This window comes from Haematobia irritans, chromosome 1 (assembly GCF_050003625.1).
Source record: "Haematobia irritans isolate KBUSLIRL chromosome 1, ASM5000362v1, whole genome shotgun sequence".
In the NCBI taxonomy this organism is placed as follows: Eukaryota; Metazoa; Arthropoda; class Insecta; order Diptera; family Muscidae; genus Haematobia; species Haematobia irritans.
Genome location: NC_134397.1, coordinates 39,794,623 through 39,809,672, shown reverse-complemented (window position 1 = coordinate 39,809,672; position 15,050 = coordinate 39,794,623). Strand labels below are relative to the sequence as shown.

General features: G+C 31.2%; 4 protein-coding genes across 5 annotated transcripts in view; 1 reads left to right on the top strand and 3 right to left on the bottom strand.

The window, feature by feature from the left end:
• Nucleotides 1–1,973: 1,973 nt before the first annotated feature.
• On the bottom strand, nt 1,974–2,788 carry LOC142220652 (thymidylate kinase). The gene has a single exon (XM_075289908.1). The coding sequence runs from the start codon at nt 2,723–2,725 to the stop codon at nt 2,081–2,083; it is 645 nt and encodes a 214-aa protein (XP_075146023.1). The 5' UTR covers nt 2,726–2,788; the 3' UTR covers nt 1,974–2,080.
• Nucleotides 2,789–6,166: 3,378 nt separating this feature from the next.
• On the top strand, nt 6,167–7,209 carry Bdbt (Bride of doubletime). The gene has a single exon (XM_075289906.1). The coding sequence runs from the start codon at nt 6,293–6,295 to the stop codon at nt 7,142–7,144; it is 852 nt and encodes a 283-aa protein (XP_075146021.1). The 5' UTR covers nt 6,167–6,292; the 3' UTR covers nt 7,145–7,209.
• On the bottom strand, nt 7,146–8,880 carry ppan (Brix domain-containing protein peter pan). Its single transcript, XM_075289905.1, has 3 exons — nt 8,271–8,880; nt 8,021–8,205; nt 7,146–7,959 (listed from the first exon to the last, which is right to left on the bottom strand). Exons 1-3 carry the CDS (start codon nt 8,778–8,780, stop codon nt 7,233–7,235), a joined length of 1,422 nt encoding a protein of 473 aa, XP_075146020.1. The 5' UTR covers nt 8,781–8,880; the 3' UTR covers nt 7,146–7,232.
• Nucleotides 8,881–9,706: 826 nt separating this feature from the next.
• Rab11 (RAS oncogene family member Rab11) overlaps nt 9,707–15,050 on the bottom strand; it is a 36,963-nt gene continuing 31,619 nt past the window's right edge. Inside the window, exons 5-6 of one of the 2 annotated variants that reach the window (XR_012717900.1) lie at nt 10,000–10,330; nt 9,707–9,936 (exon numbers count right to left, since the gene is read on the bottom strand). Coding sequence is in view for 1 of the 2 variants with exons in the window: in XM_075289920.1 (XP_075146035.1) it covers nt 10,203–10,330 (128 nt within the window). In the remaining variant the exon portion in view is untranslated. Of the gene's footprint in view, nt 9,937–9,982; nt 10,331–15,050 lie in introns of those variants that run through there. The other variant, XM_075289920.1, reaches the window with a different exon arrangement.

Here is a 15,050-nt window from a genome sequence, read left to right as displayed (position 1 = left end):
TTATCCAGTAGTCACGACAGCTCCTTTTGTTCGGACAGTTTTTTTTTAATGTTTCCTCTAAAATCTAGACAGTAATATATGTATGTTTGTTTGTGTCGCAGCAATTGTCCGCTATTTTATCGTTTGTTTAGAAACTAAAACAATATTAACTCTCTGTAGCTTACTTCGTTGTGTGACAGACAACGCAAAATAAATTTTCGGTCGTATATTCCTAAAGTACGAAGCATCGATTTCTGCGCTCTCAGTACCTTTTCTTTTCATTTAAAATTTGTTAGATACGTTTGCTTGATAACCATATGTTTTTATGGAAAATATGGCCAAAAACTTTTTGATCGAAAATGAGATCTACTGTCAATTATATTGTTAAAATTAGATCACCTCAGCTAAAGAAGGCTAACAAAAGATGAGGGAGGAGTAAAGTCACAGTTCTTCCGATCGAATAAAAAACTGTGGAGCATGATAAGTGGAGAACAGTTATGAAGTAATCTTTCTGCTGTTGAGACGTTTACTTTCGAGGCAATGGGTCTTTATGAAGATCATCTATATAACGCAGATGAATCTGAACAATTTTGGAAACTGCTCCCAACAAAAATATGGGACCAAAACTATCATAAGCTAGATTCACTTTTATATCATGATCTAAAGCAAATGGATCAAGTTGCCGCTACACAGAAAAAAATGTCATGAAAATCATTCCAATTAAAATCTTAATTGAGTTTTAAAAAATATTCAATTAAAACTTTAATTGTTTCAACAAATTTTTTAATTGAAACAAAAATCAATGAAAAATTGATAGTATCAATTAGTTGATACTATCATTTCTGTGATTGATGACATTTCATTTAAAAAATTAATTGGATCAATTAATTTCGCGATTGAATCAGAAAAAAAAATTATTGGTGTGTACCTATAATTGGCGAATTTTTTTTTTTTTTTTTTTTTAATTGCGAGCTTCCTATAACTATAAAGCAACCAAAAAATCACACTCAAAATAAAAGGAAATCAATAATGATCCTAACATTCGAAACCCACACAGAAAAAAATTCACGAAATTTTTTCCAATTAAAGTTTTAATTGAGTTTTAAAAAATATTCAATTAAAAATTTAATTGATTCAACAAATATTTTAATTGAAACAAAAATCAATCATAAAAATTAATAGTATCAATTACATTTTTAATTGAATCAATTAATTTTTCAATTGACTTTCCATTATGATTGAAGACATTAAAAATTAATTGGATCAATTAATTTCGTGATTGAAGACAAAAAAATACTTTTTTTGTGCATATTTGCCATCAAATTGCACAACAATACCACAAGCAATGGACCGGAAGAGAGCTCGGAACATTAAGGTACCCTACAGAAAGTATGTGCTAAGCCCTATTCTCAAAGGCAATTATGCAAACTTAGGTTAGGTTAGGTATAGTGTCAGCCCGATATTTTCAGGCTCACTTAGACTATTCCGTCCATTGTGATACCACAGTGGTGAAGTTCTCTCTTATCACTGAGTGCTGCCCAATTCCATGTTAGACTCAATGGTCCTCAATTTTATAACCGAGTCAGAATGGCGTTCCACATTGCAGTGAAACCGCTTAGAGAAGCTTTTGAAACACTCAGAAATGTCACCAGCATTACTGAGGTGGGATAATCCACCGCTGAAAAAGTTTTTGATGTTCGGTCGAAGCAGGAATAGACCTTGTGTATGCAAGGCCGGCATGCTAATAACCATTGCACCACGGTGGCTCCTTGCAACCTTGGAAGCATCCTGAAATTCTTTAATTTAAATATGTAAAGATACAACTATAACAACTCGGAATCCTTACGCTAACTTAAGCAGCCCGAAACTAATTAATGGACTCGTGACGAAAATGATGAATATGCCCACAATTTTTCTGAAGTCAATTAGTTTTGTACGATATGTCGGTGAAAATTCCATATCGGCGCCTAAAGCCAACGAAAAATCTTTAAATCTTTGATTTGCAATTATTTAATAAACTTATTTTAAAAATAAAAATGCCATAATAAGTTACATAAATTTTAAACACATTTGGAATGATTAAAAGGAAATAATAAACATGTTATTTTCTGGACCATTGTAATATTTTGGTTGGCTCATATTTTACATCTTCTATTACTTCCAATGTCTTATCCTTAATAATGGAATGTATTGTATCCATTGGTTGATTGGCATCGACTTTATACCAATAGCTTTGCTCCATACTGTATATATCATCGAAAACGTCGGCAACTTTATTTTGAAATTCCTTTTTTTCATAACGTTCCTCACCGTAATTGGCCCGATCCAGTAGAGCATCGACATTCGTCTTCAAATAGAATACTAAATCAGGTCGGGGTAGACCTATTTCAGGACCCATACACCATTCTTTTGACATTCCTTTGGCGACGCTATAAGCCATACCACTATAGGCATAACGATCTACTACCAATGTAATACCAGAGTTTAGCTGACTAACAATTTCATTGCTATGTTCCCATCGATTCGCAGAGAAAAGTAAATGAATGGTTTCATCATTTAATTGTTGCTTATTTGTTAGATATGCATTGATGACTTGACCAATATTGGAGGAACGTTCGGGAAATGCCATATGCTTTGCGGGTATGGCATTGTTTTTTAAAAATGTCAACAACAGTCGCGATTGTGTAGATTTCCCACAACGATCACATCCTTCAAAAACAATAAAAGCACCACGAGATGAAAGCATTTTGTTTTGAGTTGTTATGTTCCTGCAGAATACCCGCTTTTATTTGGCATTATGTTTTTTAGGGTTACCATGTTCACGTTTGTATTTACCCACAATTTGATAAAATCGCCTATGAATAAGGTGGTAGGCAGCATTGCCACAATGAATTTTTATTTTGGGCCAATATTTTACCTAAATTCTACAAGAATTAGTACCAGCGCACCATTCTTCAGAATTAAATTAATGTAATTTAAAAGTTAAAAGGTTTCTAATTTTTTTAAAGTTTTTGTTTCTATTTTCAATATTAATCGAAATTTTTGTCAAAACTTTATTTCTATAGAAACTTATGTCAAAATTGTATTTCTATAGAAACTTTTGTCAAAATTATATTTCTATAGAAAATTTTGACAAAATTTTATTCCTATAGAAGATTTTGAAAAAAAAATATAGAAAATTTTGTCACAATTTTACTTTTATAGAAAACGTCAAAATTTTATGTCTTAGAAAATTTTGACAAAATTTTATTTCTGTAGAAAATGTTGTCACTTTTTTTGCTAAAATATCATTTCATATATTCATATTCATCTTTATTTAATCAAACCGAGCCCATGCGGACAATATGTTGATAGATAATACAAATGATTACAGGTATTTGCTTGAAATTATAAAACTAACTAATACATATTTTAAAAACACTAAGTGAAAAATACTATAATAAAACGAAATATATATGAAAATTATGAAAATAAAAACAAAGAAAGGCTAAATGTGATGTTTAAAACTAATATCCTAAAACTAAAAACCTATGGCACACTTTTATAAAAAAACAAGTAAGGAAAGTCTAAAGTCGGGCGGGGCCAACTATATTATACCCTGCACCACTTTGTAGATCAAAATTTTCGATACCATATCACATCCGTCAAATGTGTTGGGGGCTATATATAAAGGTTTGTCCCAAATACATACATTTAAATATCACTCGATCTGGACAGAATTTGATAGACTTCTACAAAATCTATAGACTCAAAATTTAAGTCGGCTAATGCACTAGGGTGGAACACAATGTTAGTAAAAAATATGGGAAACGTTTAAATCTGGAGCAATTTTAAGGAAACTTCGCAAATATTTATTTATGATTTATCGCTCGATATATATGTATTAGAAGTTTAGGAAAATTAGAGTCATTTTTACAACTTTTCGACTAAGCAGTGGCGATTTTACAAGGAAAATGTTGGTATTTAGACCATTTTTGTCGAAATCAGAAAAACATATATATGGGAGCTATATCTAAATCATAACCGATTTCAACCAAATTTGGCACGCATAGCAACAATGCTAATTCTACTCTCTGTGCAAAATTTCAACTAAATCGGAGTTAAAAATTGGCCTCTGTGGTCATATGAGTGTAAATCGGGCGAAAGCTATATATGGGAGCTACATCTGAATCTGAACCGATTTCAATAAAATTTGTCACACTTGACTATAGTACTAATTGTTCTTCTTGTGCCAAGTTTTAAGCAAATTAGGGTAAAACTCTGGCTTCTGGGGCCATTTAAGTCCATATCGGGCGAAATATATATATGGGAGCTATATCTAAATCTGAACCGATTTCTTCCAAAATCAATAGGGATCTATTCTGAGCCAAAACACATACTTGTGCCAAATTTGAAGTCGATTGGACTAAAACTGCGACCTAGACTTTGATTACAAAAATGTGTTCACGGACAGACAGACATGGCTATATCGACTCAGGAGCCCATCCTGAGCATTTTTGCCAAAGACACCATGTGTCTATCTCGTCTCCTTCTGGGTGTTGCAAACATATGCACTAACTTATAATATCCTGTTCCACAGTGTGAAGCAGGGTATAAAAATAAAATAATTATGAAAAAAAATAAATAAAAATTGTGTCAACATTTTATTTCTATAGAAAATTTAGCCAAAATTTTATTTCTATAGAAAATTGTGTCAAAATTTTATTTCTATAGAAAATTTAGCCACAATTTTATTTCTATAGAAAATTTTGTCAATATTTTATTTCTACAGAAAAATTTTGTGAAAATTTTTTTTTCTATAGAAAATTTTGTCAAAATTTCATTTCTATAGAAAACTTTTGTGAAAATTTTTTTTCTATAGAAAATTTTGTCAAAATTTCATTTCTATAGAAACATTTTGTCACAATTTTATTTCTATAGAAAATTTTATATCTATAGGAAATTTTGTCATAATTTTATTTCTATAGAAAATTTAGCCCACATTTTATTTCTATAGAAATTTTTGTCAAAATTATATTTCTATAGAAAATGTAGACAAAATTTTATATCTATAGAAAATTTAGTCATAATTTTATTCCTAGAAAATTTTGGCAACATTTTATTTCTATAGAAAATTGTGTCAAAATTTTATTTTTATAGAAAATTTAGCCACAATTTTATTTCTATAGAAACATTTTGTGAAAATCTTATTTCTATAGAAAATTTTGTCAAAATGTCATTTCTATAGAAAACTTTTGTGAAAATTTTATTTCTATAGAAAATTTTGTCAAAATTTCATTTCTATAGAAACATTTGTCACAATTTTATTTTTATAGAAATTTTAGCCAACAATTTATATCTATAGAAAATTTAGTCATAATTTTATTTCTATAGAAAATTTAGCCAACATTTTATTTCTATAGAAATTTTTTTGTTAAAATTATATTTCTATAGAAAATGTAGACAAAATTTTATATCTATAGAAAATTTAGTCATAATTTTATTCATAGAAAATTTAGCCAACATTTTATTTCTATAGAAAATTTAGTCATAATTTTATTTCTATAGACAATTTTGTCAATATTTTATTTCTATAGAAAATTTGTCAAACTTTTATTTCTATAGAAAGTTATCCAAAATTTTATTTCTATATAAAATTTTTACAAAAGTTTCTTTCTATACAATTTTTTTCCATAATTTTGTATCTATACAAATTTTTTTTTAGTTTATTTTATTATAAAGTTTTGGCAAAATTTTATTTTTATAGAAAATTTTGTCTTTTTATTTCAATAGAAAATATTGACAAAATTTCATTTCTATAGAAAAAATTGTAAACATTTTATTTCTATAGAAAATTTTGAACAAATTATCGATTTGACGAAAATGGACCAAAATTAACCAAATTCCATTTAGTCCGACCATCCGACCAAATTTAAAAATTAATATTTTTTGGACCAATTTTGGAATTTTTCGGACCAAAATGAAAATTTATGCAAGTACTACACATCTGAGGACAATGATGAAAGTCGCTTAATTTTTTTCTGATGAGCTTTTTAAAATTATGAAATCACGAAAATGTACCAATAATCGTGCTAAATACGAATTTTTGTTTCGATTTTTAACAATATAGCTCCGTTGTTTTAGAGATGCCACCTTTTTATGGGTTGCTAGTACCAAGAAATACATCCCTTATGTTTAATAATTTCGACGTCGATAAATATGCCTCCTCGTCTCTGAGCTCTGTCAATTTTGTTTTTATTTGGCTTTTGGACAAGCAAGTGATAGAATTTACCAGAATCCGAGAAATCCAAGTTAAACAAATTAATTTTAAACCATGGAATGGTATATTGGAAGTGAATGGCAATTGGAACGCAAAGGTTTGCACAAGAAGGTGTTAGATCTCCACTTTTCCAAATTGGAGAAACCCCATAGAGTCTCAACAGTAATAATTTCCGTATCCAAAGTTGAAAATCTTGAGAATCGTGAATCGGTTTACCTGACGGAAGATAACTTAAATGTAGACCAATGTATGGAAATGGGCACGGCGTTATGTCCTGTTGATTACTATTTAGACATGTTGATTCAACAAATGCTAATAGGAGAAAAGGCATTGTGTACTATAAAAACTAAGGGGACAGGAAACCCCATTAGCATAACAGTAACATTGAAATCTATTAAGGAGTCGAAAGAAATACAAAAACTAACCGTACCAGAAATGTATAATTTAGCACTTAGATATAAAGAGAATGGCGTAAAGATGTTCAAAACGTATCCTATTTTTGCTCATGAATACTTCGTAAGAGCAGCTAAATGTTTGATTTCCTTTAAAAATTTCGAACCCCTTACGAAAAAAAACGATGGAATGTCGGGCAAGGATATGCATGACCTTTTGGTACAGGTGCAAACTAATTTAGCTGCCTGTCTTCTTAATGCAAAACGCTACGAGGATGTTATCTATCAAACAAAGTTTGTTGAAAATCAAAATTCCCCCTCGGAGAAGGCAATTTATCGCCGTGCTATGGCTTATTATTATCTGGCAGAATTCGATTTAGCTCAAAAGACAATAGAAAAGGTGCCTGACTACAAAGATAAAAAGGAATTCTTAAGTTTGCATCAAAAAATTACGGAACGAAGGAAAACCAATGAAGATAGTTATAGGGGTATGGTGAAAAAAATGTTCGGATAAATAAAATTACAAAACCTAGTTTTTATTGTTAAGTTATAATAAACTTAAAAATTTTAAAAGTTCTAGGCGGGTTGTTTTATATACAAAATTATTTCCTTTTATTAAATTTAAAAGATTTTTTGTCCTTTAGGCCGGCTTTTTTCTTACCACCGAAAGTTTTTTTGCCTTTAAAGCCACCATTCTCTTTTTCTCCAAATGATTTTTTTCCTTTGTAGCCATTTTTGACTTTTTCACCAGGATTTTTCTTGTTCATACTCTTTGAACTCTGTATGTCCAATTTTGGTTTTTTACTTTTGAAACTCTTGGGCAATTTCGTCCGTTTTCTTGATTCGGGTTCTGTAGATTTGAAAAGTTCTTCGTCGGGTTCCTCGCCAACTTCCTCTTTATAATAGACAGCATCATCATCCAGGTCACTGGCTGCCCCTCTTTCTTCCATATCTCCATTTTCCTGGTCGTCATTGTTTGTTGTGTCCACTGAATGCTTGCCTTTCTTTTCAAGTTCTTTGAGTTTCCGGGCTCTATTTTCTGCTTGTTGTTTTTTACGTTGCTCTTTCAATTTCTGCTTCTTCTCCACCATTTTTCTTAAGGCCTCTTTTTCTTCCTCCGTCTTAACGATGTGATCGTGATAAAGAACTTCACCAGTGAGCAAACCATCCTCAATTTTCATAAGCTGTAAAGTCATACGTGGTCCAATTTCTTGAAGTTGCACAGCGGATTTATTATTTTCCAAATTGCCTTTACGTTTAAGAGTTTGGGGCAGAACAACCTGAGAATTTTCATCTTCTTCGGCCTCTGACTCTGAAGCATTGCCATCTCTGTAAAAAAGGAAAATAGGTATATAAAGATCGCTCTCATCATTATCCTAATGCATCTTACTGCATAATAAAGTCTGCTATATCTTCGCATTTGGCCAAATTTGGTATTTTACCCATAACCAATTTTTTGACCCCTTTCGTTAGACCCACAGGTACAACTTGTATTGAATAATGTCTCATATCAACTAAATTGGTTTCCGGGTTAAAGGAAAAAAGTACACATCTTCTAATGGTGGCTATGTTAATCTATAATGTAAAACAGAACAAAGCTAAGAAAGATAAATTAATTATTATTATATAGTTTGTCAAACCTCTGCCAAATTTATAGCGGGAAACATATTTTGAAAGGTGTGTGCCATCAATTTCAAATGCTTTCCATCACCAGTAAAATTATTCATTACCACCAAGGGAGAATGTTTATAGATACTATCGTCCACAAATTGTTTCTTATTCAACGATATTACATCTCTTGCCAGAGTAAATTGATGAACTTTAAAAGTTAACGTAGGACCTCGAGGCAAGCGAGCAACTTTAAAGGATAGCTGTGTGGCAGCCTTATTGAAAATTCCCATGTGGGAGACATGGAAGAAGCTACTAACAGCAACAAAATCCTTTATGCGGTTTATTTTCTTTTCCTTCAGCTCACTGGCCGTAAATGGCTCCATAATTTTACGAAAATCCAATGTTAGATCTGTGATATATGGGCATGTTAGACCACGATGTATAATAAATGAATGTGGAGCTTCAGCCAATTCACTTGGTTCGCTTTCTTTGAATGCTGCGGTACGTTTTTTAGGATGTTTCTTTTTAGATTTGCCCATTGTGTTTGAATTTTTTGTTTTATTTCTTTAGAAAAACAATATTTCAATAAACTAATAACACCGCGTGTTCACCAATTGAAGATGGATCAAAACAAAAGGCAACACGTGAAACGTCAAAATTATTGGGTTGTGTTCATTACGATGCAATTAGTCAGACGTATTATCGCAAATACATTACGTATGTAAAGGCCGGTACTATGTTCATTCTTGCGAAAAAATTTTATGGAAACCATTATTTCGCACATAGAAAGCGGCGTTTTTTTAGGTAGCTTGGAGCGCTATTTTACAAGGAGCGATATTGGATTAAGTTGGTGGTTGTTGCTTGTTTTTACAAAATAACATTTTATTTTTCCTTGGGCAATTGATCTGCTATTTCTTTGATCCTTTGTATAGTTTCGGAACAACAATATGGTCCGTGTTTGATTTATAAACCCGCACAAATAGTTTTTAATAACTAAATAATTTCTTAATTCACATTGCAAATGGCGCCGTGCTATAAACGTCAGTTTTTCAACACGAAAAAACAAAGTATCACAAATGGAAAAAATTTCGCAAATTTTTCGCATTTTTTGGTTTTGTATGGAGTTTCAACGCGAAAACCGAACAGAGTACCGGCCTTAAGAAAGCATTACGAAATGTTTGTTAGGTTTGTTGAAAACAAACATTTCGCAACATACCAATTTAGTTTTATATTTGGAGTATGCTCTGAATTACTTTTCAATTATAGCCAATTCATATTGGACAAATCCTCCATCCCATTTAAGCCCGCATCAATTACTGTCGAAATTTCTGCTGCCCATAAGAAAAATATAGAAATTTTCGGTAGGACGATATTATCGATTTTTTTCATTTTCTCCCATAAATCCTGTTTTGCACCCGTAGCGGATATTTCCGCTACCTATAAGAAATGTATACATATTGGCTAATTCGACGATGTGTTATCGATTTTTCGCGGTTACTTTATTAAAACAGTTCAATATAAAGCAGATAGATTAACTCAATTGATGTGAAGATTCTTGTTCCTCTAGATTTCGGCAAGACTTTACGGAACATGTATGTTTTCATTTATAATTTTGATTATTTCAGTAGCTCTAACGAAAATTCCTGTTGCGGGCCAATAACACAGTATTCCCATGTAAACAATCGATAACAACGCCTAAAAGAATTTTTCTTGAAGAAAATGAAAGCAAACACTATGGAAATTTTTGTTATTTTTTACCTTTGTTTTAAATTATTTCTCTGTATACTGTTGTGGGAAGGGGGGTTTATTGAAGTATTCTTCTCTAATTAATTATTTCTTAAAGAAAATAAATGGGAGAATAAATTTTTTTTGAATAAAAAAAAATTATAACATGGGCTTTCAGCGTGTTCTTGAATAAAGGTGTAATAGTTGTTGTAGGATTTGGGGCAGCTATAAGGCGGTCACTGACAGCATTGTTTGCGTACATCATTAGTAACAGTCGTCTTAATATCAATGGGTATATCATTGCCAATGACATCACCTTCCGGTGGATCACGAATTTGTTTTTGGGAAACAATGCGGTAAATTTCTGTAACAAAAAAAAAGAAAAATTAAAATAAGGTTTAAGATTTTTATGAAAAATTATTAGTATTTTCTTTAATGTACCAACGAAAGGAAAAATTTTATTTTCATATATAATACGAGGTTTGCCTTTTATATTGCGGTATTTTCTAGAGGTATAAAATTTTGCAAAAATTTTCTTTAGAAATAATATTTTGCAAAAAATTTCTTTCGAAATAAAATGTTGACAAAATTTTCTTTAGAAATAAAATTTTGCAAAAATTTTCTTTAGAAATAAAATTTTGGCAAAAAATTTCTATAGAAACAAAATTTTGGCAAGTAAGTAAAGTCTAAAGTCGGGCGGGGCCGACTATATTATAACTTTCACCCCTATGTAGGTCAAAATTTGTGTTACCATCTAAACTACTTTACATTTGCTGGAAGCTATATAAATGAGACAATTTTTTTACTTCTACAAAATCTCTGTAATTAAAATTTAAATCGGCTAACGCTATCCTGTTAATTGGAGGAAACTTCCATTGAAAATGGGTCTAAAATGTTTAACAGTCTACCATAACATATTTCCCCAACTCTGGTGTACGTATATATGGGAGCTATATATAATCTGAACCGATTTTGACTAAATTTGACATGTATAGTTAGAATAATAATTCTGCTATCTATGCAAAATTTCACGTAAATGCGAGTATAACTTTGGCCCCCCTGGTCATATGAGTGCAAATCGGACGGAAGATATATATGGGCGCCATATGTAAATCTGAACCGATTTCTACCAAATTTGGCACAATTACCGATACTACTAAACGTACTCCTTGTGTGAAATTTGAAGCAAATCACGGCAAAACCCTGGATTTTGAGGCCATATAAGTTCAAATCGGATGAAAGATATATATGGGAGCTATATCTAAATCTGAATCGATTTTGACCATATTTGGCACATACAATAGTATCGTTAAAAGTACCGCTTGTGCAAAATTTGAAGTAAGTCAGGGAAAAACTCTGGCTTTTGAGACCATATAAGTCCAAATCGGGCGAAAGATATATATGTGAGCTATATCTAAATCTGAACCGATTTTAACAAAATTTGACACACTTAACGATACTATTAATCGTACCCCTTGTGCAAAATTTGAAGCAAATCACGGCAAAACTCTGGCTTTTGTGGCCATATAAGTTCAAATCGGACGAAAGATATATATGGGAGCTATATCTAAATTTCAACCGATTTCAATCAAATTTACCAAACATTGGTATAATGCCAATTCTACCCTCTGTGCAAAATTTCACGAAGATCGGTAATAAACTTTGGCCTCTGTGGTCATATTTAGATATACGGCATTTCAAGAAAATCGGTTGATAAACACGCTAACTATGACCAAATCGGGGATAAATATATATGGCAGCTATATCTAAATCTGAACCAATAGCGATTGTCTCTGTCCCAAGAAACGGCCCTATGCCAAATTTGAGGACGATCGGACTTAAATTGCGAGCTGTACTTTGTGCACAAAATTACATATACAGACAGACGGACGGCCAGACGGACATCGCTAAATCGACTCAGAATTTAATTCTAAGCCGATCAGTATACTAAAAGATGGGTCTATGACCACTATTTCTTGGCGTTACATACAAATGCACAAACTTATTGTACCCTGTACCACAGTAGTGGTGAAGGGTACAATTTCATTTATAATTTTGGTTAATTCAGTAGCTCTAACGAAAATTCCTGTTGCGGGCCAAACACAGTATTCCCATGTAAACAATCGATAACAACGCCTAAAAGAATTTTCAAATATAGCAATGTATTTCTATAGAAAATTTTGCGAAAAATTTTATTTCTATGGAAAATTTTGACAAGTGTGGTTTACTTTTGGGTTTAGTGAACTGCCTGAATTTATTCTGATAATTGGTTGATAGTTTTGCTGCAAGTAGAGGATGCTGATGAGGAATGTGGTAATTCCGAAACGTGCGTCCATCTAACCATCTTGCATATAGGGCTTTGCCCAAATAAATTTGACAAACATTCTTCTCCTCTGTTGGTTAAGCTACACTTGTAGTTTAGTCAATGCATGGTTTTAAGCTGAAATCAAAAACAACAACAATGATTAAAGAAAAAAAAAAAAAAAACAATAACAAAATAAAACGAATGAAAATTTTATTTCTATAGACAATTTTGTCAATTTTTTTCTATAGAAAATTTTGTCAAAATTTTATTTCTATAGAAAATGTTGTCAAAATTTTATTTCTATAGAAAATGTTGTCAAAATTTTATTTCTATAGAAAATTTTGTCAAAATTTTATTACTATAGAAAATTTTGTCAAAATTTTATTACTATAGAAAATTTTTTCAAAATTTTATTTCTGTAGAAAATTTTGTCAAAATTTTATTACTATAGAAAATTTTGTCAAAATTTTATTTCTATAGAAAATGTTCTCAAAATTTTATTTCTAAAGAAAATTTTTGCCAAAATTTTATTTCTATAGAAAATTTTCTCAAAATTTTATTTCTGTATAAAATTTTTTCAAAATTTGATTTCTATAGAAAATGTTGTCAAAATTTTATTTCTATAGAAAATTTTGTCAAATTTTTATTTCTATAGAAAATTTTGTCAAAATTTTATTTCTATAGAAATTTTTGTCAAAATTTTATTTCTATATAAAATTTTGTCAAAATTTTATTTCTATAGAAAATTTTGTCAAAATTTCATTTCTATAGAAATTTTGTCAAAATTTTATTTCTATAGAAACTTTTTCCAAATTTTATTTCTATAGAAAATTTTTTCAAAATTTTATTTCTATAGAAAATTTTTTCAAAATTTTATTTCTATAGAAGAATTCTACCAATCTACCAACCAGTAAAAAAATCTACCATTTTTGGTAGAATTCTACCAACTGTGAAAACCGTGGTGGCAATAAATTCTTAAACTTGTCGATAAATGTTTGTCTTTGATTTTATTGTACATGTAAAAGTCTAAATAGGCTCTTTCTTATTTATTTAGACAAAGCCTTTTAGACTTCAAGATGGTTGGATATACGTTCGCATCCTCCACTTGCATCGAATTTTAAAAATTAAATTGTCTTAAAAGTATTCGAATTTTTCTTGAAACCAATGTTTTAACCCCTTCACTACCGAATAAACTTAATATTAAAAACTTTAATTTTTCTTCTGTTTTTATTTGTACTAACAACATGTACAACAAATATTGTCATTTTTAAAACCTACCTCAATTACTTCAAGAGCTATATGAGCTTGTTCTGAAAACTTGATTCTTGAATTGTGACCAAATGGTCTTACGAAAATATGCGCTATTTGGCCTATAATATCCTTCAAAGTTTGAGAAAAAAAACACAAATAAGAACCCGAAAAAGTATCAGCAGTAGATAATATTCGTATTTTTCATTTATTGCTAAAGAAGTTTATAAAAATGTATTTTAGACCTCACCTATATGAAAAATATTTCTAGCCTATTTAGACTGAAGGGTGATACGGTCAAAATTTGGTCAATATAAAATTGACGTATTTCTTTCAATTTTGCATTTAAAAAACCTGAACACCCCTCATTTTGAAGGTGTGTGTGTGTGTAGAATGTTGCTCCTATTTTGGAATTTACTCTTCAGTTGTCAAAATGCCGTCCAAGCAAGAAGGGCAGCGTATCAAAATTTTGCTCGCGCATCGCGAAAATCCGAGCTACTCGCACGCAAAGCTGGCAAAATCGCGATAATAAACAAAATACGACGGCCAAAGCGCGATCCCGGAGGCTGTACACAACGATGCTGACAAAGTTTGACTGCGTGGTAATGGACGACGAAACCTACGTCAAAGCCGACTACAAGCAGCTCCCGGGACAGGAGTTTTATACGGCAAAAGGAAGGGGAAAGGTAGCAGATATTTTCAAGCACATAAAACTGTCAAAGTTCGCAAAGAAATATCTGGGTTGGCAAGCCATCTGTACCTGTGGCTTGAAAAGCAGCATTTTCATAGCTTCCGGGACTGTCAACCAAGAAATTTACGTGAAAGAGTGTTTGAATAAACGTCTGCTGCCTTTCCTGAAGAAACACGGTTGTTCCGTACTGTTTTGGCCGGATTTGGCATCTTGCCATTACGGTAAAAAGGCCATGGAGTGGTACGCCGTTTGAGCTCCGCCCAATTAAGAAATACTGGGATATTGTCAAGCGGAACCTAAAGAAGACCAAAAAACTGCTAAGGACGAACAGCAGTTCAAGGCAAACTGGCTTTCTGCGGCGAAGAAGGTGGACAAGGTGGCTGTACAAAATCTGATGGCAGGTGTCAAGCGTGAGGTCCGGCAATTCGGATTTGGAAAAGCGAAAGCCTAACTGAATATTTTTCCTGAATTTTATACTAATTGAACTTGAAAAAGAAATTTAATTTGATTTTTTAAATAAACGATTTCACCGATTTACACGCGTTTTCCCTTGACCAAATTTTGATCGTATCACCCTTTATAGGCAAAATGACAGATATATCGTTAGCTAACGGAGCTTCATGAAAATGGGGGAAGTGTTTTTAGTTTGATTAAAAATTGATTGTTTGAAATAAATTTTTAATTGGAAATTAAAAAAAAATCCATCACTTCTTTTTAACTTAGTCTTCATTTTTTAATTAAAAATTTTCAATCATTGAATTAATCTTGATTAAAAAGTTAATTGTTTCAATTAATTTATTAATTGGAAAACATTTCAACTTCAATCAACTTTTTAATTGG